We start from the raw sequence: 23555 nt of genomic DNA, 5'->3' as shown, positions 1-23555 counted from the left end.
CTCTTAAACAGAGAAGCAAAGATTCTAAACAAAATTTTGGCAATTCAATTCCAACATGATACAAAAAGGATAATATTTCATAATCAAGTAGGGTTTATACCAGGAATTCAGGCTTGGTTTAACATTCAAAAAAATACCAATGTACATCACTATATTAAGAAGCTAAAATATAAAAATCCTATGATCCTCTCAATAGATACAGAAAAAAAATTGACAAAATCAATCCTCCATTCCTGATCAAAACTCAGCAAACCAGGAACAGAAGGGAGCTTCCTCAAGCTGATAAAAAGTATCTACAAGACACATAAAACTAACATCATACTTAATGTTGTTTTTTACCCTAAGGTTGGGAACAAGACAAAAGTTGTCTGCTCCCATCACTTCTGCTCAATACAGTACTGGAAGTTTTTGCCAGGGAAGGGAAAGAGAGAGAGGCAGTAGGAATGAGGAAGGGCAGGCAGCATCCAGATAGAAAAGGAAGGTGTAAAACTATTTACAGATCGCAAGATCACCTATACAGAAAATCCAATGGAATCTACAAAAAAGCTACCAGAATAGGTAACTTTGGCAAAATATTTAGGGATATTTAAAAAGATGTGTAAGACCTGTACACTGAAATCTATGAAACGCTGCTGAGAAAAATTAAAAAAAAAAAACCAACCCAGTGCTGTCAAGTCGATTCCGACTTGTAACAACCAAATAGGACAGAGGAGAACTGCCGCATAGGATTTCCAATGAGCGGCTGGTGGATTTGAACTGCTGACCTTTTGGCTAGGAGCCACAGCACTTAAGCATTCTTCACAGACCAAGACTCAGTACTGTTACTATATCAATACTTACTCAAATAGATGTACAGATTCAATGCCATCTCATTAAAAATCCCTGTAAGCCATTCTGCGGGAGAAATTGACAAGCTGATGATAAAATTCATATGGAAACACAAAACATCTAAAATAACCAAAACAAGTTTGAAAAAGAACACTACCTGATTTCAAGACTTATTATAAAGCTAGTGCAGTCATGACAGTATAGTACTGGAGTAAAGACAGACAAATACGTCAAAATAGCAAAACAAAGTACAGAAACAAACCCATATATATACATATGTATATGTAAATATACGGACAACTGATTTAAGATAACGCAATGGAGAAAGGACAGTCCATTCAACAAATGCTGCTGGGACAGCTGGATATTCATATTAAAAATTTAAAAATTACCTTGGATATATACTTCACACAATATGAAAAAATTAATTCAAAATACCAAAAAAAAAAAAAAACAACCCACTACCGTTGAGTCGATTCTGACTCATAGCGACCCTATACAGATCATATAAAAACCAAAACTATAAAGCTTCTAGAAGAAAACACAGAAGAGATTATTTGCAATCTTGGGTTAGGCAAAGGTTTCTTAAACACTAAAAAGGACAACGCATAAAAGAAAAAATGGATGAAGTTGACTTCATCAGAATTAAAAACTTTTGGTATTTGAAAGATACTGGTAGGAGAATGAAAAGACGATCTAGACACTGAGAGAAAATACTTGGAAAGCATATATCTCATAAAGGATTTGTATCTGCAATATATAGAGAATGCTAAGAACTCAACAATAAGAAAACAAACCACCAAATTTTAAAGCTGGGCAAAAGCTTTAATAGATGCTCTGACAAAGAATATATACAAATGGTAAATAAGCACATGAAAAGATGCACAACATCGTTACTCACACAGGATGTACAAATGAAATCCACGAGATGTTAAAAAAAAATGGCTATTAGAACGGCTAAAATTAAAGACTCACCACATCAAGTGTTGGTCAGTAATTGACCACGTCAAATGTCGGTTAGCTCCAGTAAGCTTATAAGCAGCCATCTAAGATACAACTACTGGTCTTTATTTATTAGAACAAAAGAGAAAGAAGAAAACCCAAGAATCAGAGAAGGAACCGGACTACAGGACTGTCTACATAAACCACTGCCTCCTCCACTTTGAGACCAGAAGAACTAGATGGTGCCCAGCTACCACTACTGAATGTTCTGATCAGGAGCATAATAGAGAAATCCTGATAAAACGGGAGAAAAATGTGGAACATAACTGCAAATTCTTAAAAAATCTGGACTTACTGGACCTATTGAGGCTGGAGGAATCCCCAACACTATGGCCTTGAGTTGCTCTTCAAACCTTGAATTGAAACTATGCCCTGTTTAGCCCAAAGAATAAAGATTGTCACCTTGAGTATTGGGATACTTAAAAAAAAAATACACACATATATATGTATATGACTAAAGGGTCAACAGCTATTTTCAAGCACAGGTGAGAAAGTTGGGGGGCAGGGAGGTTAAGTAAATGGAAGTGAAATAACTAGAAAAGAAAGAAATAAGAATACTGACACAATGCGAAGAATTTAACCAATGTCAGTGATCGTTATGTCTAGAAACTGTGGAATGGGAGATTTTGCTGTATATATTTTCATCAAAAATAGGATTAAAAAAAAATCAGGATGGCAACAGATCAATAAAGAACCTCCTCAGATGTAGGAGAAATCAAAATCAGCAGTGCTGAGTCACCAAAACAACAATTTGGAAAAGGCCACAGGACCTGATGGAAAGAATCTGACAAAATACAATAGCAATTAGAATACGAAGATTTAACCTCTATCAGCAATCCCCAAAAGAGTCAGAGTACACAGTTCATCTTAAAGGTAGAAGAAAAGGTTTCAGAATTGAAAGAAGACTGAAAATGCTTGAAAATCTCCCACAAGAACTAAAGAAAGCCACAAAGAATAGCAAGACACTTTCCAATAACTCTTAAAAACTATAAGGAAAAAGAAAATATTCCTCACGAAATCTAGAATTATAAACTACATTTCTTTTGAAAGAATACAAATAACCACCATATCAGGTTTCTAAATGAAGACCAGGGTCTGGAGGCCCATGGATCAAGGCTTATAAAAACACTAAGGGGGAGAAAAAAAGCTTCTCTTTAAGAAACATGTACCCAGTTTATAAGTAACAGGAGCAGAAATTCTTTTACAGATTACTAAAACATTCCTCTTATCTTCATGGTGGTCCCCCTATCACTGAAGCTGCATTCATTCATTCACTGTATTAACTACTATGCAAAATTCATTAACTCTGTAGAATAATTACATATACAGGCTATGCATTTTGCATCTGCGACTCTAGGTAAAATTGTGTCTAAGTCAATGGCTGGATTGATTCTGCTGATTTTCTGGGTAAATGCAAGGCTCCTCTCTTCTCACAGGATTCACAAGGAACAAAACTGTTGCTGATATACTTGAATTGCCTTGTATTATCCCAAAGGTGGAGAGAGAAACTGCACCTGCAGCTCTGAGACAGCAGCTGACAGAAGGAACGGGACCTCTGCATAGCATCTACTTCCCTCCTCTCATTCCCTTCCAAACACAGAAGGATCAGAAATTGTACCAAAAAATCTGGGTTAAATTTGCTGAGCCAGGGGAACTGAACGAAGAAAAACGGGCTCACCGGACAAAAATTTACCTTCCAAACCAGTGCTGATACCACATGTCAGACCCTGGAAATTTTCAGCTAAGCACCAGCTGCTGCCAAAGTTCTCAAGGGGCCCAGTCTTAGCCCCTCTGCACTATCTGTGGCCTCACCCGGGTGCCACGATTCCCAGAATTGTCACATAGCCATCAGTTATTCAAACTACTCCCCACATTAAGGTAGGACAGGATAGTCTCTTTCTTCCCAATGCCAATCAAAATTCCAATTCTATTTATTTAAATAAATAAAGCTATTTATTTAAACCTTAAGAATAGCAAATAGATCAATTCAGTACACATTCACTGAATAATTACCTATCCGTCTGTAGTATGGTTTCGTGTTAAAAAAGAATCTCCCTTTCTAGCTTAAAATTTTGGACATCTTCCTTTCTTGGCCAGCCTTATACTAACCATTTCAAACAAGTTTATACAGCTTCCTCATATGGATACCAAGAAATTCCTGCCATCTGGTGTCCAAATTCAACACTACAATGAATAAGGAACTGGCAGTCTCCATCTGGTGTAGGGGAGCACCCTAGGCTAAGGAAATGTTCTATTCAGTGGTATTTTAAAATCCAGATGGGGTAAGATGGGATAAAGAGCATGGAAAAAATATTCTGGGGTATTCACCCATCCCTAGCAAGTTGTGGAAAAAGTAAAATACTGAAAACAGCACTACATTCACAAACCATCCATCCTGCCACCGTCCCCAGTTGGCATTTCAACCAATTCAGGCCACACTACTCCTCCTTTCCAAGAGCTGAGTAAAACAGAAAGGGTGCAGGCTGACAACGTAAAAAAAACAAAAAAGGAAAACCCAAACTAACAATACGGCAACCTCTTTTCATTTATGTGGGATCTTTCATTGTCCACAGTCCAAGTACTTCAAAAGCTATGGTAACGATAGATTTTTTAAGAATTATTAATGGAATGATGAAAAAAAGTGTCCCATCAACTAGAATGATCTAAACTCAAACAAGGCTAACTAATTCTAGATTTAACAAGGATTCTTTACAGTCTTGGGCAACAATTAAGTTCAACTACAGAACGGAAACATTAAGACAACGAATGAGCAAATGCTTGTAAAGCACACAGTAGAGGTGAGGTAGGAAGTAGGGCGTCACGCCTGACTCCTCCCGGTCCTTCCTCGCATTCAATCTGCAAGCCCCATTACCTGTTCTTCCCTTTCCTTTTCTTTGGCCTTGGTCCTGTAGGCTCCAGTGACGGCGGCACCCTGGGACGGGACGGCAGAGATCTGACGCAGTGGCATGCTCATCCCAGCTTCCTCTCTGGTCGCCGTCTTTACCAGAGAGCGTCTCCACTGGCAGGCTCATTTTGGGCCATGGATTTCAAGCTGAGACAGAGAGGAAAACAGATCAGAACTAAGGTAAAATACCAAGATCAGTATTTTATACTTATATTCAAATAATATAATGCTTGGTCTTCAAAAATGATAGAAGATCAATGTCCACGGAAAAAAAAAAAAATGGGGACATTTTTCTCATGTAGTAAGAAGGGAGCTCCTAAAGGAGAAGGCTGGTGGAAGAGGTCCGTGTATAATCGGAGATTAATTTTCCACTAGCTATTTTTTTTTTAATATTTAGGTTTGAAATACAGCAGCGCCATCCTTTATTATAAAAATATTTTTGAAGTTTAACTTTTTTTCTTGAACGAGCATTCATCCTGATATAAGTGGTAACCTTTCCTTCAAACTGCTGCCCTTGAATCCACATAGCGATAAGATCAGAAGTTAGGAAGTCTAAAATAAATTCAAGGTATCTGTGATCCATGCTTAACGTTGGAAAAGTCTAGACTCTTTAGACTAGGTGTTGACAAGCTTCTGCTATAAAGGGCCAGAGAGTAAATATTTTAGGCTCTGCGGGCTGTATCTGTTACAACTACTCAACTATATACCCTTGTAGCATGAAAGAGGCCACAGAGAGTATGTAAATGAATGACAGTAACTTTGTTCCAACAGGTAGCCCTGGTGGCACAGTGGTTAAGTGCTACAGCTGCGGACCAAAAGGTCAGCAGTTCAAATCCATCAGGCGCTCCTTAGAAACTTTACGAGGCAGTTCTACTCTGCCCTACAGGGTCGCTATGCGTCAAAATCGACTCAACAGCAATGGGTTTAGTTCAGGTTTTATATTCCAATAAAATTGTATTTAAAAACGCAGGTGGCATGATGGATGTGGCCCATGGGCTCAATATGCCAATCCCTGCACTGAGGGGTTTGCCAGGGTCATCATAGACATTCATATGTTTACCTGGTCACCTGGGAACCATGCCAAGTTTACCCCTGGATAAGATAATACTGTCTGTATAAGTTGTGTTCAATGACTCCAGGCACTCTTGCTCCTTTTCTGGTTTTCTCTCACTTTTCCTTTAAAGTGCCTAGTTATTGAATTGTGTGTTCCCTCTTTCTCCTTCTCTCTCTCTTCCCCCTTCCATCCACTATTTATCAAACCCTGCATACAAAACCAATTGAACATGAAGTATCCAAATTATTCGTAAGATTTAACATAGTGACGTTTCACACTGTTCGAATTTTAACAGAGGGGCTTAAATCAAAAAAAAAAAAAGGACCTCTCCTTTGGGAATTTCCATTTATCACACATGTATTGGGGATAAGCACAGGCAGGGAAGGTAAACAGTGGGACCTGACAATCCTAAGGTCACATTTGACAAGCAGCCATTTATTCCAAATGTCCCTAAACTCTGCTCTGGACCAAAGGGAGGTGTTTGTGAGGCTGATGGCTGGGGGTGGGGGTGGGGTTGAGGAGGTGGCCCTACCTCTGACAGTGTCAGTAACCAAGCTGAAGACAAAAGGATTCACAAAATGGATTCTTTCGCATGACTCTCTAATCAATGAGAACCGGAAATGAACAAGAAACTGGAAAGAGCAACACGTGCGGGGAAAAAAAAAGCTAAAATGTTCTGTTTTTAAAAATCTTGTATTTTTTATATCGATAAATGCACACATACAAAAAGAAGAAAGAGCCAAAATCAGAGAACTGTCCCTACAACTTGAACAAATAGAAAGTGAGCAGCAAAAGAATCCATCAGGCACCAGAAGAAAACAAATAATAAAAATTAGAGCTGAACTAAATGAATTAGAGAACAGAAAAACAATTGAAAGCATTAACAAAGCCAAAAGCTGGTTCTCTGAAAAAATTAACAAAATTGATAAACCATTGGCTAGACTGACTAAAGAAATACAGGAAAGGAAACAAATAACCTGAATAAGAAACGAGAAGGGCCACATCACAACAGACCCAACTGAAATTAAAAGAATCATATCAGATTACTACAAAAAATTGTACTCTAACAAATTTGCAAACCTAGAAGAAATGGATGAATTCCTGGAAAAACACTACCTACCTAAACTAACACATTCAGAAGTAGAACAACTAAATAGACCCATAACAAAAAAAGAGATTGAAACGGTAATCAAAAAACTCCCAACAAAAAAAAGCCCTGGCCCGGACGGCTTCACTGCAGAGTTCTACCGAACTTTCAGAGAAGAGTTAACACCACTACTACTAAAGGTACTTCAAAGCATAGAAAATGATGGAATACTACCCAACTCATTCTATGAAGCCACCATCTCCCTGATACCAAAGCCAGGTAAAGACATTACAAAAAAAGAAAATTACAGACCTATATCCTTCATGAACATAGATGCAAAAATCCTCAACAAAATGCTAGCCAATACAATTCAACAACATATCAAAAAAATAATTCACCATGACCAAGTCGGATTTATACCAGGTATGTAAGGCTGAGCAATTAGGCTAGACAAAGAAATAAAGGGCATCCGGATTGGCAAAGAGGAAGTAAAATTATCTCTATTTGCAGATGACATGATCTTATACACAGAACACCCCAACGAATCCACCAGAAAACTACTGAAACTAATAGAAGAGTTTGGCAGAGTCTCAGGTTAGAAGATAAACATACAAAAATCACTTGGATTCCTCTACATCAACAAAAAGAACATCAAAGAGGAAATAACCAAATCAATACCATTCACAGTAGCCCCCAGGAAGATAAAACACTTAGGAATAAATCTTACCAAGGATGGAAAAGACCTATACAAAGAAAACTACAAAGCTCTACTACAAGAAATTCAAAAGGACATACTTAAGTGGAAAAACATACCTTGCTCATGGATAGGAAGACTTAACATAGTAAAAATGTCTATTCTACCAAAAGCCATCTATACATGCAATGCACTTCCGATCCAAACTCCGATGTCATTTTTTAAGGTGATAGAGAAACAAATCACCAACTTCACATGGAAGGAAAAGAAGCCTCGGATAAGCAAAGCATTACTGAAAAAGAAGAAGAAAGTGGGAGGCCTCACTCTACCCGATTTCAGAACCTATTATACAGCCACAGTAGTCAAAACAGCCTGGTACTGGTACAACAACAGGCACATAGACCAGTGGAACAGAATTGAGAACCCAGATATAAATACATCCACATACGAGCAGCTGATATTGGCAAAGTCTCAGAGTCAGTTAATTGGGGAAAAGATAGTCTTTTTAACAAATGGTGCTGGCATAACTGGATATCCATTTGCAAAAAAATGAAACAGGACCCATACCTCACACCATGCACAAAAACTAACTCCAAGTGGATCAAAGACCTAAACATAAAGACTAAAACGATAAAGATCATGGAAGAAAAAATAGGGACAACGTTAGGAGCCCTACTACAAGGCATAAACAGAATACAAAACATTACCAAAAATGACGAAGAGAAACCAGATAACTGGGAGCTCCTAAAAATCAAACACCTATGCTCATCTAAAGACTTCACCAAAAGAGTAAAAAGACTACCTACAGACTGGGAAAGAATTTTCAGCTATGACATCTCCGACCAGCACCTGATCTCTAAAATCTATATGATTCTGTCAAAACTCAACCACAAAAAGACAAACAACCCAATCAAGAAGTGGGCAAAGGATATGAACACACACTTCACTAAAGAAGATATTCAGGCAGCTAACAGATACATGAGAAAATGCTCTCGATCATTAGCCATTAGAGAAGTGCAAATTAAAACCACGATGAGATTCCATCTCACTCCAACAAGGCTGGCATTAATCCAAAAAACACAAAATAATAAATGTTGGAGAGGCTGTGGAGAGATTGGAACTCTTATACACTGCTGGTGGGAACGTAAAATGCTACAACCACTTTGGAAATCTATCTGGCGATATCTTAAACAGTTAGAAATAGAACTACCATACAACCCAGAAATCCCACTCCTCGGAATATACCCTAGAGAAATAAGAGCCTTCACACAAACGGATATATGCATACCCATGTTTACTGCAGCTCTGTTTACAATAGCAAAAAGCTGGAAGCAACCAAGGTGTCCATCAACGGATGAATGGTTAAATAAATTGTGGTATACTCACACAATGGAATACTACGCATCGATAAAGAATAGTGATGAATCTATGAAACATTTCATAACATGGAGGAACCTGGAAGGCATTATGCTGAGCGAAATTAGTCAGTGGCAAAAGGACAAATATTGTATAAGACCACTATTATAAGATCTTGAGAAATAGTATAAACTGAGAAGAACACATACTTTTGTGGTTACGAGGCGGGGAGGGAGGGTGGAAGAGGGTTTTTTTACTGATTAATTAGTAGATAACAACTACTGGTTAGGGTGAAGGGAAGGAGAATACTCAATACATGGAAGGTCAGCTCAACTGGACTGGACCAAAAGCAAAGAAGTTTCCAGGATAAAATGAATGCTTCAAAGGTCAGTGGAGCAAGGGCGGGGGTTTGGGGACCATGGTTTAAGGGGACTTCTAAGTCAATTGGCAAAATAATTCTATTATGAAAACGTTCTGCATCCCACTTTGAAATGTGGCGTCTGGGGTCTTAAATGCTAACAAGCGGCCATCTAAGATGCATCAATTGGTCTCAACCCACCTGGAGCAACGGAGAATGAAGAACACCAAGGTCACATGAGAACTAGAGCCCAAAAGACAGAAAAGGCCACATGAACCAGAGACCTACATCATCCTGAGACCAGAAGAAGTAGTTGGTGCCCGGCCACAATCGACGACTGCCCTGACAGGGAACACAATAGAGAACCCCTGAGGGAGCAGGAGATCAGTGGGATGCAGACCCCAAATTCTCACAAAAGGACCATACTTAATGGTCTGACTGCGACTAGAGGAATCCCGGCAGTCATGGTCCCCAAACCTTCTGTTGGCCCAGGACAGGAACCATCCCCGAAGACAACTCATCAGACATGAAAGGGACTGGACAGTGGGTAGGTGAGAGATGCTGATGAAGAGTGAGCTAATTATATCAAGTGGTCACTTGAGACTGTGTTGGCATCGCCTGTCTGGAGGGGGGATGGGAGGATAGAGAGAGTTGGAAGCTGGCAAAATTGTCAGGAAAGGAGAGACTGGAAGGGCTGACTCATTAGGGGGAGAGCAAGTGGGAGTACGGAGTAAGGTGTATATAAGCTTATATGTGACAGTCTGACTTGATACGTAAACGTTCACTTGAAGCTCAATAAAAGTTAATAAAAAAAAATCTAGTATTTTATAACAGGTGGATGATCAACTAGGTGTTCATCAAATAATAAAACGTTCATGTTTAGATATTATACATCACCTACTCCAAGCCTTTGAGGAGGCTGACACAGGATGGAGCACTGTGCCCAATAAACGTCTGCGTATTTGTATTCAAGCACATTCAACGACACAAGAGGCACTTACTTACTGAGCTGCCTTACCTTCTCCGGGAGATCAGAACAGTCAGTGGTGAGCAGTGCTTTCATTACTAATGCACTAAAATCCTCCGTCACAGATGACAGACCCCATGAGGCCTTTTCGAATACTTAAAACTAACCACGCGCAAAGCCCCCCCACATATCATAACAATATAGTTGCCTCTGGTGCTTCTAGTATAGTCGTCATTATGACATCATTGGCACATGTCCATGACAAGCCTGAGAGGACTGTTTATGCCAGAGAAACACAAACGCAGGAAGACAGCACCACACCAGGTACCTGGTTTGACACCCTAGCCTCTAGTCCACCCAGAAGTCCAGCATCACCCATACCTTCAGTTGACTGCTATCCTTTGTGCCCCTCACTGCCATTCTTTTTGTTGTTGCTGCTTCGTCTTAGGGTTTATGTCCTGCTGTTGGGAGGAGGGCTGACTCAGCAGGGCAGGAGCATCAATGGCTCATGTCGCAGCTTAAGTGCATGAAGCTGGGCTGAAGCACAGGAGTGTTTGGGGAGAGGCAGAATCAACACACTCGAGAGCGCAAATATGAATCCGGACCAAGGATGGATATTAAACGTTGGGAAGTTTTTCCAAGAATGAAATCCAAAGAACGATATGAGGTCATAAAGAAAAACAATGGGTGACAGGGTCAAAGCCAAGAAAATGGTGGGATAGGTCTGGAATAGAGACTGAGATGGCTTAAGTGAACATTTGAAGACACAGGCCACAAACGAAGCTTTAAGAATCATGCGTAGGCCTGCAGGATTAAAGAGTGTGTTCGATATTAGACCTGAAACAGTAAGAAATTATCTCTTCTTGCCAATTCAGGCTATTAATAGGGAATAGATCAAGACTCATTGAGTATTAAAGGCTAACTCAAAGTTCATATGCTAATATATTTACATAATCCTGAATGACAAATATTTCTATCTCCATGCTTTCCTGCTTGTGGCTTAGATATTAATGACATATGCAACACACTTGAATTGTTTCTGCATTAAAACTTAGAAACAATTAACTAAGCAGCAAAACATTAAGGTTTAAATTCTCATTGAAAAGCCCAAATATAAATCTCTAATCAGAATACAAAACAATTAAGAAAAACAACCAATTAATTGTTTAGGGAATTAAATTTGCAGAGTTTTTTTTTTCTTTTAATTGTAATTTAGATGGAGATTTACAGAACAAACTAGGTTCTCATTAAACAATTAGTACACACATTGTTTTGTGACGCTGGTTACCAACCCCACGACATGTAAACACTCTCCCCTTCTTGACCTTTGGTTCCCCATTGCCAGTTTTCCTGTCCCCTCCTGTCTTCTAGTCCTTGCCCCCGGGCTTTTGTGCCCTTCTGGTCTCATTTTGCTTTATGGGCCTGTCTAATCTTTGGCTGAAGGGTGAACCTCAGGAGAGACTTCATTACTAATCTAAATGGGTGTTCGGGGGCCATAATCTTGGTGTTTCTCCAGTCTCCGTCAGAACGTTAAGTCTGGTCTTTTTTTGTGAGTTAGAAGTTTGTTCTACATTTTTCTCCAGCTCTGTCCGGGACCCTCTATTGTGATTCCTGTCAGAGCAATCTAAATTTGCAGAGTTTTGAAGGACCTCAGCCATCTAGGCTTATCTCCCACTAAACCAAAAAAACCCACTGCCATCAAGTCGATTCCAACTCATAGTATCTCCCACTACTCTCTAATAAATAAGCACCCTCACCTTTGGGTACTAGGGCTGAATGTTTGCCTAAAGCAATCCCTCTCCTATGCCAAACATACTTAGAATAAAAATGATAATTTTAGAAAACAAACCACACCACTTTTTATGTGAAAATTCATATGACAACCATAAAGGAGGTATTTACTCATACTATTCTCTTTGCATAATTCCCATGTATGATCTGTTTGATAACAACTCAAACCAAACAACCCAAACCTGTGCGAGCGGATTCTGACTCACAGTGACCCTATAGGATAGGACAGAGTTTTTTTTTTTATTCTCTTTGCATAATTCCCATGTATGATCTGTTTGATAACAACTCAAACCAAACAACCCAAACCTGTGCGAGCGGATTCTGACTCACAGTGACCCTATAGGATAGGACAGAGTAGAACTGCCCCATAGGGTTTCCAAGGAGCACCTGGTGGATTCAAACTGCCAACCTTTTGGTTAAGAGCTAAAGTCTTAACCACTAAGCCACCAGGGTTACCAAGTCATCTTTAATTAAAAGTTAAATCTTTACACTTTGCCTGATAATCCAGGCATGAAGACTCGAATTCTACTAGAAGTCAGCCTTATCAGTGCTAATTTGCAAAACACGGCACACCTAAGATGAACACTCATATCTACAAGAACTGGACTGCCAAAGCTAGTTGTATAAAAATATGAAAATGAACATCCATATTCATGGACTGAAGTCTTAATATTGCTAAGACAGCAATACTCCCCAAACTGATCTACTGATTCAATGCAATCCCCATTAAAAACACAGTTGGCTTCTTTGCAGAAATTGACAAACTGATCTTAAATTCATGTGTGGTAATGCAAGGAACTCAGACTAGCCAAAACAATCTTGAAAAAGATAATGTTGGAGAATTCATATTTCCCAACTTCAAAATACATTACAAAGGCTCAGTAATCAGGACAGTGTGGTAATGGCATGGGACAGACATATAGGTCAATGGAATAAAATTGAGAGTCCAAAAATAAACCAATGTATATATGGTCAATTGATTTTTGACAAGGATACCAAAAAATTCAAGGGGGAAAGAATAATCTTTTCAACAAATGGTGCTGGGACAATTTGAGAATGAAGTTGGATTCTTACCTCAAATCACATACAAAAATTAACTCAAAACGGATCAGAGACCTAAACGTAAAAGTCAAAATTATGAAACTCAGAAGAAAACATAGGAGTTAATCTTTGTGACCTTTGATTTGGCAATAAATTCTTAGGTATCACACCAAAACCACAAGCAACAGAAGAAAATAATAAAGTGGACATCATCAAAATTAGTAACTTTTGTGTCTCAAAGGATACCACCAAAAAAATGAAAAGACAGCTCACTGAGTGGGAGAAAATGTTTGCAAATCCCTGTGTCCTCGTCTGTAAAGCAGAAGGGTAATACCCTGTACTCAGTTCACAAGGTTATGAGGGAGATGAATAAAGAGGGTCTACATGCGCACATTTTCCCAGCATGCTTTTCAGGCATTTACAATGACTCCTTTCACCACATCACAAAGGCCTGTTTATTTGCTTTGTTTTTCCAAGACTATTTTCCGTCCCCTTATGCCTCAGTCAGATATAAGATTTACACAACTGGTACCTCAAATCCTTTCTGACACATACTCAGGACTTCTAGGCAGCTTGACTCTGAGTGAGGGGAAGCAAAGCTGACAACGCCATCCCTGTAGGGGGAGAGGTAGGAAGGCCCAGTTCCCAAGATGACCAGGGCCTCTCTTTTCCAATGTGATTTAACAATCAAACTGTTATTCGGGTTCTCCAGATGTTCACGATAAATGAAGGATTCTGTCCATTCCAACAACAATGCCACGGAGAGATACAGACTACAAAGTGACAGCCAGGAGAAGACAAAGATGCCAGTCACAGCCTCCCTGAGGGCCTGCAGCCCCAGCCCAGCCATCAGCACACTCCCCCGTGCCCTTGCTTACAGGGTGCCAGGCCCCAGCTGTACCCTGCTCCTTTCCACTGCCATCTGTTGTATCTTAACATCTTGACTGGCACTGTCAGAATAAACAGCTTTAAGTTAAGCCTGTCTTTATCACAAGTACATTTCATATAAAAAATGAGAAGCCTGTGCAAAGCAGTTAGAAGACAAAAGAAAGGAAAAAAGCAGTAAGTAGAGTGAAGAGACTAGCTGTAGATACACAGTATTGACTGACCAAAGCCTGAGTCAAAGCAGTGGACATGGAGAGAGGAGAGAGACAACTGGACAATAAAGCCTGACTTAACCAGCGAGGCATCTATGGTATCTCCTGGTTTCTGCCCCTGCCAGTCACATGACGGGGAATGCACAGGAGGAGCAGGGGCAGGGGAGGAAGTGAGCCCACCCGGGGCACTCTCAGCACAACAGGCCCTGGGAAAGCCAAGACATGCTCACAGTGCCTCCTTGGGAGTCGCCAGCATATTGGGTAACACCTGCACACAGACGAAAAGAATCCACTTCCCTAGGAAAAACTGAAAAGTAGTTTTTATCATTCTATGCCATAAACTAATAATCAAATCCAACATCAATACAGAATCTGAAAAGCTTTTAGAAATCCTAACTGAAAAAATACCTACCTCAAATCAAAATGTAACATTACATTCACACAGAAAAACTCTTAAAAGAGGCATTCTAATAAAACTAGAAAGCAAAATAAGCCCATTATCACCGCTATTATTTAGAATAGGATTAGATTTTGCTATGAATAGAGTTAAGACTTGAAAATAAAGAGACAGCTTTCTAATACAATGGAAGAGATAAAGTCTAAAGGCATTTTCTAAGAGCTACTGGCATCAGTCAGGAATATTGGTATAAAATCAGTAATGTATTCTTCAGTATAAAAGTATTTTAAAGTAACCAACACCTCTGTACAACAATAAAATAATTAAAGATAAATGATATAAGAGCTACTTAGGAACTTTTTCATGAAAAGCATCATATTCCATTCAGAAATTTTAGAAGTATGTTTCAATACTCCAAGAAACATTTGTTCTCCCCAATTTAAACTGTATATTTAATGTAATTTCAAAGTCTGAGCAATACTTTTTACTTGACAAAATGATTCTAAAGTTATACGTAAGAATAAATGAGATGATCAAATAAAATGTTCTGGTAGAAGCAACAGGGAAATGAGTCCCATGAGATATTAAAACATTATAAGACAACTATGATTAAACAGCAAGTACATGTGCAAGACCCAAAAGATGGCCCAGAAACTGACTCAATCATAAAGAAGAGTACAACTGCTGAAAAAGGAAGCAGCACAAACTTACAGGAAAGGGATGTTACTCAATAAGGGTGTTACGATAACTGGTTAACAATTTGAAAGGGAAGAAATCAGTTCATTCATCAAAATAAATTCTGATGGATATAAGGTTAAAACAAGAAAAATAGAACAAAATTTAACAGCAAATGAATATATTAAAGAACTAAAGGGAGAATGACTTTCTAAGCCTAGAATTAAGAGGGGGGAAAAATCACGCACGCAGAAAAAAATAGTTTATAACTATGATGGTTAAGGTTGTGTGTCAACTTGGCTGGGCCATGATTCTCAGTAGTCTGGCAGTTATGATATAGTTTGGCAGTTACATAATGATGCAATCGCCTCCATGATGAAATCTGATATAACGTTAATTACCTCCACAATGAGATCTGCTTTAAAAGCAGTCAATCAGCTGAAAGGGAGTTTCCTTGGGGGTATGGCCTGCATACAATATACGTGGACCTCCTGGCAAAGCTTGCTGGCTTTTACTCTGCTTTGGTGCCTATATTTGGCTCATCATCATCTGACCTCCAATTCTTGGGCCTTGAGCCAGCAGCCCGCTGTCTTACCTGCCAATCTTGGGTTTGTCTGCCTCCACAGCCTGTGAGCCAGTAGCCTGCCGTCTGACCTGCTGATCTGGGGTTCATCAGACCCTGCATCTATGTGAGTCAGGAGAAGCCTCCAGCCTGATGCCTGACCCACAGATTTGGGACTTTCCATCCTCCACAACTGTGTGAGCCATTTCTTTGAGATAAATCTCTCTCTCCCTCTCTTATTCTTTGTCTCTCTCTCTATATATATGCATGTATATACATATACACATACATACACACTTCACTGGTTTTGCTTCTCTAGAGAACTGACCCTAAGACAACAGGTATGACTCTATAATTAGCAAGAATAAATAGGCAAACAAAAGATTGGAAAAATAGTCATACCATACAGAACAGAAAGTTAGCATCTTTTTAAACATAAAACGTTAACACGAAAACAGTCTGAAAATATTAACATCCCCATAGATAAATGGTCAGGGCACAGGAATATCTACTTCACGAGAAAGGAACTAGAGCTAGTAAACCAGAGCCACTGGATTGTCACTTAACATTTTAATAGTCAAGGAGAGAGAATAACTCAAGGAACTATTTTTTCCCTTTACAGAATTCTACAAAAACATGGTGACGCCTATCATTGACCAACATGTACTAATGCTTGTGCTCTCACAGTCCTGATACATCATACACTCTAAATGCCCACCTGGAGAACTGCTGGGCATCAGGGCTCAGAAACCATTGGATTGAGAAAATGTGCAAAAATATACCAGCTCAAAGATTTTCAACATAACATTATTTACAATGAAGAAAAACATAAAGTAACCTTAAGTGCCTCAAAGTGGAAAACGCCAAGTAAACAGTGGTCCTGGAACAATCAAAGAACTACTATGCTGTCATTACAAGCAACAAAGAAACACGGGTGTGATAAAAGCAGGTGATAAAGCAATCCTGCCATTAAAACCACAACTGTGCAAATACCTACACAAGCAAAAATCCTACAAGGGAATTCATAAAAATGCTGACAGCAGTTTCATGAAGTGATATTATAAATGATTTTTCATTTTTCCATTTCTCAAATCTTTAGTGGTGATGTCATATCACTTTTACAGTTTAAATATACTTTTTTAAGGAGCCAAAGTAAAAAGCTGAAGGCACTCCACAAAGGTTGGCAATAGTCAGAATTTTACGTTATCGATGAGTATACAACCATAAAAGAGTAGTTCCATCCTCTCTAAGGAATGTGTCTCTAAAGGCCGCACAGTACCCAACCCCAATTTGTCCACAGGAAAGCATGCAGAGTGAGGGATGTGTTCTCAGCCGCACACAGAGATGTTAACCACCACTGTAGTGTTCACTCTATACTCCTTTTGATTTTTTTCAGCATTTCCTGTTTTTGCAGCATGTTCTCCCTTGAACAACAGTATAGTGTGCATCGTGGGAATAGCGTGGCTTTCTTCTTACACCTGACTTTCATTCCAAAGTTACTGATTTTGGAGAACTTCATTATTTCATAGTAACCCTACAGGACAGAATAGAACTGCCCCATAGAGTTTCCAAGGAATGCCTGGTGTATTTGTACTGCCAACCTTTTGGTTAGCAGCCATAGCTCTTAACCACTATGCCACCAGAGTTTCCTATTTTACACATAGTAAGACTTTAAGACTTTATTAATATTTTCATGTCATACTGTTCCCAAAGGAGCCCTGATGGCACAATGGTTAAGTGCTTGGCTGCTACCCAAAAGGGCAGTGGTTCCAACCCACGAGCAGCTCCATGGGAGAAAAGACCTGGAGATCTCCTCCCATAAAGATTAGAACCTAGGAAACCCTATGGGGCAGTTCTACTCTGTCCTATAGAGTCATGATGAGTAGAATTGCCTCGACAACACACAACATACTGTTTCCAGTTTGTATACTTCTCATAAAATGCAACTGCACTGGAATGTCCTTTACAACATCAGCAGAAATGGCAGCTCCAAACATGAAGTGGTAGCAAAGAGGAGCGCAGCACTGTAGCACTGCAGATGAGGAAAGGTTAGTCCTTGACTGCTGTTAATGCGTCTGAGTCTTTGCTGTCTGTGTGCTGACGCTGCTTTTGCTCAGTGTGTCTGGCCCTGTTGCTATGGGAGAAATGTGCCTGTGGCGGGAACCATCATCCTTAACAGAACACAGAAAAAATAATAAACACAGGCTGTTAGTAAATGTTTTATTCTTTTAATCATGGTTATAAAAAAAAATCCCTTGTTCCAAAATAGTGAAAGCCTTCTTCCCACCAGAGAATAGATTGTTCTCTCTTAACAACAGACTGCCTTGTGTGAATGAAGCCCACGTGCCTGGGATCTAACCATGAGCTCAGGCACTTTCGCTGTTTAAACAGTATTTACTGAAAAAAAGTTCCTCAATTTCCTGCCAACAATCCTAAAAATTTACCCACTGTCCCTAGCCCCTTTATGCAGTTCAAAGGAAGAGATGCCCCCATTCCCTGACTCTAGAAATGTACCTGGGCTTTTTGCCCCTCCTCACCTGGCTCATTTAGGGGCCTCACTCTTTAGCCAGGCTCCTCCCCCATATTCTCACTCTCCTTCCTAAAGGCTCATTCACATCAACACACTAATAGAATTAGTTTTGATGAAAAATGCACAGAGTAAGCAGTTTATCTCATCAGATGCTGTAAAGAAATGATAAAATTCTATCAATAGAGAAGTTTTTAAGTATTTTAAGAGTTACTCATCTTAAAAAAAAAAAAAAAAAAGCTTTCAATGCTATGATCTGTCTCCCTCTACAGCCACTTTTCTCAGCTGTCTCCCAGGGCTGCATTCTCAATCTTCTCACCTTTCATCACTCAGTTCACTGCAACCTAACTTCTGTTCCCTTACCTCACAAATACTGTTCTCGGGCTTTTCTTATTTAATGCTCTGACACATTTAAAAAGGAGCCAAAATAAACACTCACAAAAAAGAAAACTGGGGGAAACAAAGATAATTTTTTGAACTTTAAAAAGTCCTTTTTAAATAAGTTAATTCATATACTCTTAGAGATACGGATGCCAGAGTATCCGTAAGTCAAAACATAATAATATACAAAACAAAAAAGAACAAAATGAGCTCCTAACACCCCGTCTGGAGCAAGAGAAAATGAGGAAAACCAAAGAGAAGGGAAAGATTAGTCCAAAGGACTAATGGACCGTAAGTACCACAGCCTCCACCAGACTGAGTTCAGCACAACTAGACAGTGCCCAGCTACCACCACCAACTTCTCTGACAGGGACCACAATACAGGGTCCTGGACAGAGCAAGAGAAAAATGCAGAACAAAATTAAAACTCACAAAAAAAACCAGGCTTACTGCTTCTGATGGAGACTGGAGAAACCCCAAGAATATGACCCCCAGATACCCTTTTAACTCAGTATTGAAGTCTCTCCTGAGGTTCACTCTTCAGCCAGTGATTAGACAGGCCCATAAAACAAACAATACACACAGCTCAAACAAGTATATGAAACTAAATAGGCACACCACCCCAGGGACAAGGACAAAAAGGCAGGAAGGGACAGGAAAGCTGGAGGAATGGAAATGGGGAACCAAAGGTCAAGAATGAGAGAGTATTAACACATCACGGGGTTGGCAACCAGTGTCACAAAACAGTGTGTGTAACACCTGTTTAATGAGAAACTCATTTGCTCTATAAACCTTCATCAAAAGCACAATTTAAAAAAAGACAAGTTCCTGAAAATTAAAAATGACAAGCAAAATAAAAAATTCAATAGAAGGATTAGAAAACTGGGGAAATTGCCAAGAAAACAGTACAAAAAGATGAGACATAAAATAACAGAGAGTAGACAGAAGAATTTGCGGATATAAAAATATCTACGGAAAATTCCATAAATTCCAACACCTGACCCAAAAGGAGTTCCAGAAAGAAAGAACAGGGAAAATGGGGGGGGGGGGGGGGGAATAATCAGAGAAATTACACAAGAAATTCCTAGTAACTAAAAGGCACAAGTCCCTAGATTGAAATGTCCCACTAAGCACATAGCACAATAAATTTAAAAAGGGAAGGAGGTCTACACCAAGGCACACATATGATCATAGAATCTTAGGACACCAAAGATAAAGAAAAATCACAGAAAGAAAAGTTTTCTGGCTTGGGTGTGGGGGTGGCACGTTACAAAGGGATGTAATCAAAACAGAATCCGACCCCTCAACAGCACCAGAGGGTCCACATGACAAAGACAAAACGCCTTCAAAGTTTCGAGAGAATATTTCTAATATAGAACTCTACACCAAGCTAAGCTATCAAACAAATGAGAAAGGAGAATAATGATACCTTGGGACATGAAGAACTTAGAAAATATATTGTCCGTGTACCTTTTTAAAGGAAACTCCTGGAAGGTATTCTCTAACAAAATAAGAGACGAAATCTAGGAAGAGAAAGCACACAGACTGCAAAAAACAGTCATTATGAGATACCATCTCACCCCTCCAAAAATGGCACTGAACAAAAAAACTGAAAACAAATGCTGATGAGGTTGTGGGGAGACCGGAATCCTGATTCAGTGAAGGTATGATTGTAACAGTGCAACCACTACGAAAAATGGTATGGCACTTCCTCAAAAAGCTGGAAATAAAAATACCTTATAATCCAGCAATTCCACTTCTAGGTACGCAGCCTAGAGACATAAGAACAGTGACATGAAAATATAAACGCACACCTATATTCATTGCAGCTTTATTCATAACAGCAAAAGATGGCAACAGCCTAAGTGCCCAACCACGCATGAATGGATAAACAAAATGTGGCACATATACACGATGGAATTCTACACAACCGTAAAGAACAATGAGTCAATGGAACATCTTATAATGTGGATGAATCTTATAATGCCGGGTGAAATAAGACCATAACAAAAGGGCAAATATTGTATGATCTCACTTTTATAAAAAGACAAGAAGAGGAGCTATGTTCTTTGATGGTTACCAGGGATGGGACGGGGAATCACTTTCTAGTGGAAGCTTGTTATTTTTGTTGAACAGAAAGGCAATGCCAAGTGTACGCAAAGACTGTACAACCTGACCAAGGTAAATGATGACACTAAGAAGCACACAAGAGGGAGGAGGGGCCAAGATGGCAGAATAGCCAGACACTTCCTGTGATTCCCTCTTACAACACCCAAACCAAACCCACTGCCGTCGAGTCGATTCCGACTCATAGCGACCCTATAGGACAGAGTAGAACTCTGCCACAGAGTTTCCAAAGAGCTCCTGGAGGATGTGAACTGCTGACCTTTTGGCTAGCAGCCATAGCACTTAACCACTATGCCATCAGGGTTTCCTCTTACAACACAGACCCAAAAAAACAAGTGAAACGAGTATATTTATGACAAGCTAGGAACCCTAAATATCAAAGGAAAACTTAGAAAATGGACTGAGTGGCAGGGAGAGGGAGAGGTGGTTCAGAAGCAGAGAGGAGTTACCGAACCTGAATCGCCGGGATCCCTCAGGCACTATTCCCAGAAGTGGCTGCAGCAGGCTGGTAGTGGCGTGTGGCCGCAGTTTCCTCAGGGAAAAGGAGCCAGACGCACAGCCTACTCGCACCTCCAGAGCCAGAGAAGAGCGGCACTCTTGGCAAAAGCTAAGAACGTGTGTATATTTTACTGTGCCCCCACCCCCAAGCAGGCTTCAGTGGCGGTTGATTTCCCCAGGCCTGAGATAGGCCCTGTTGAGCGCCTGGAGCCACCTCCTGGCCTTGGACAAGGAATAAATTCACAATTGGGGGAAAAGATAATATTCCAGCTCCTCTAACCGGGGGAGCTCAGGACAGAAGCAGCCCCTGTCCAGGCATAAATGGTCCATGGACTTTGAATACCTTTTCTCCCTGCATGGACCTGAGCAGGCCTATTTCAAAAGAATAGGCCCTTGTTGGCAGGCTACAACTGTTTCAGCTGCACAGTGGAGAGGTGGGTATTTCATGTTTGACACTGCTTTGCCTGCGGAAGGGTCCTCACCTACCTACAGCAGATGCCTAAGGACTGGTGGCTCCACTCTGGTCACCCAGCCACCCGCAACACGAGTCCAAGGATAACTGGTACCTCTGAGCCCTTACAACTGAAAACACTGGGTGCCCATGGTCCATCTGCAGAACCCACCCACCTGTAAGCTCTAGGGAAGAGGGATGTACTTTCCTCAGAAATACTTGGGGGACAATCTCAGTCCCCTGCCTTGATCAGAGTGTGACCCCCTGCTGCAACCAAATACCAGTCCCTACACCAATCAAACCTACCCCTCTAAGACTGTAGGACAGAGCCTGTAGCACACACTTGATGATCAGATACCTGGACACCTGAACTGAATTCACACATGAAAAGTGAATGCAATCCTAGACTGATATACCTGATAATAGCTCTAGCCATCTGCTGACTGGACCTCAGAGCTCCAAAGCCGAAAATAATCATGCTAGCTCACTCAAGCAACCCATTTTGGCATATGAAAAGAAAACAAAACAAAGAAGCTACGATAGAGTAAGCAAACATAAAACAAACTAATACAATAACTTATAGATGGCTCAAAGACAACAGTCAATATCAAGTCACATAAAGAAACAGACCATGATCGCCTCAACAAGCTCTCAAAACAAAGAATCAATACATCTTCTAGAAGAAGGTGCCTTCCTGGAATGACCAGAAGCAGAATTCAAAAGATTAATATACAGAACTCTTGAAGACATCAGGAATGAAATTAGGAAGGAGATCAGGCAATACATGAAACAAAGGAAGGAACACACAGATAAGTGGTTGAAGAAATTTAAAAGGTTTTCCAAGAAAATAATGAAAAATTTAATAAGCTGCAAGAATCCACAGAGAGACAGCAATTAAAATTACAGAATTAGACAACTCATTAGAAAGTCAGAGGCACACAACTGAGCAACTGGAAGGCAGAGTTCGTGAACTTGAAGATAAAGCACTTGGCACCAATATGTTGGAAGAAAAATCAGATAAAGAATTTTAAAAAATAATCTTAAGAAACATGTGGGACTTTATCAAGAGAAATAACCTACGAGTGACTGGAGTACCAGAACAGGGAGGGAAACAGAAAATACAAAGAGAATTGTTGAAGATTTGTTGGCAGAAAACTTCCCTAATATCATGAAAGATGAGACGATATCTAGTCAAGATGCTCATTGAACTCCACGTAAGGTAGATTTGAAAAGAAAGTCACCAAGACGTGTTATAACCAAACCTGCCAAAACCAAAGATAAAGAGAGAATTTTAAAAACAGCTAGGGATAAATGAAAAGTCACCTACAAAGGAGAGTCAATAAGAATAAGCTTGGACTACTCGGCAGAAACCATGCAGGCAAGAAGGCAATGGGATGACTGATAAAAAGTATTAAAGGGAAAAAACAGCCAGCCAAGAATCATATATCCAGCAAAACTGTCTCTCAAATGTGAGGGAGAAATTAGGACATTTCCAGATAAAGAGAAGTTTAGGGAATTCATAAAAACCAAACCAATACTACAAGAAATACTAAATGGAGTTCTTTGGCTAGAAACTCAATAATATCACATACCAACACACGACTAGAACACAGGACAGAGCAATCATATGTCAACCAGACAATCACAAAACAAAATCAAGATTAAAAAAAGAAAAACGTTCACAACAGGGAAACAGCAATGCTATTATGTAAAAGGAGAAATTAAAACAATAAAGAGGGACTAAGAAATGTAGTCAT

General features: G+C 39.8%; 1 protein-coding gene across 10 annotated transcripts in view; it reads right to left on the bottom strand.

The window, feature by feature from the left end:
* MARCHF8 (membrane associated ring-CH-type finger 8) overlaps positions 1–23555 on the bottom strand; it is a 177633-nt gene that overhangs the window by 111092 nt on the left and 42986 nt on the right. For all 10 annotated transcript variants that reach the window (XM_049855548.1, XM_049855557.1, XM_049855555.1 and 7 more), the window contains one exon: positions 4703–4882. In XM_049855548.1, the coding sequence (XP_049711505.1) occupies positions 4703–4804 (102 nt within the window). In that variant the 5' untranslated portion in view covers positions 4805–4882. The remainder of the gene's footprint in view (positions 1–4702; positions 4883–23555) is intronic.

This window comes from Elephas maximus, chromosome 16 (genome assembly GCF_024166365.1).
Source record: "Elephas maximus indicus isolate mEleMax1 chromosome 16, mEleMax1 primary haplotype, whole genome shotgun sequence".
Taxonomy (NCBI): Eukaryota; Metazoa; Chordata; class Mammalia; order Proboscidea; family Elephantidae; genus Elephas; species Elephas maximus.
This window is presented reverse-complemented; position numbering and strand designations above follow the sequence as displayed.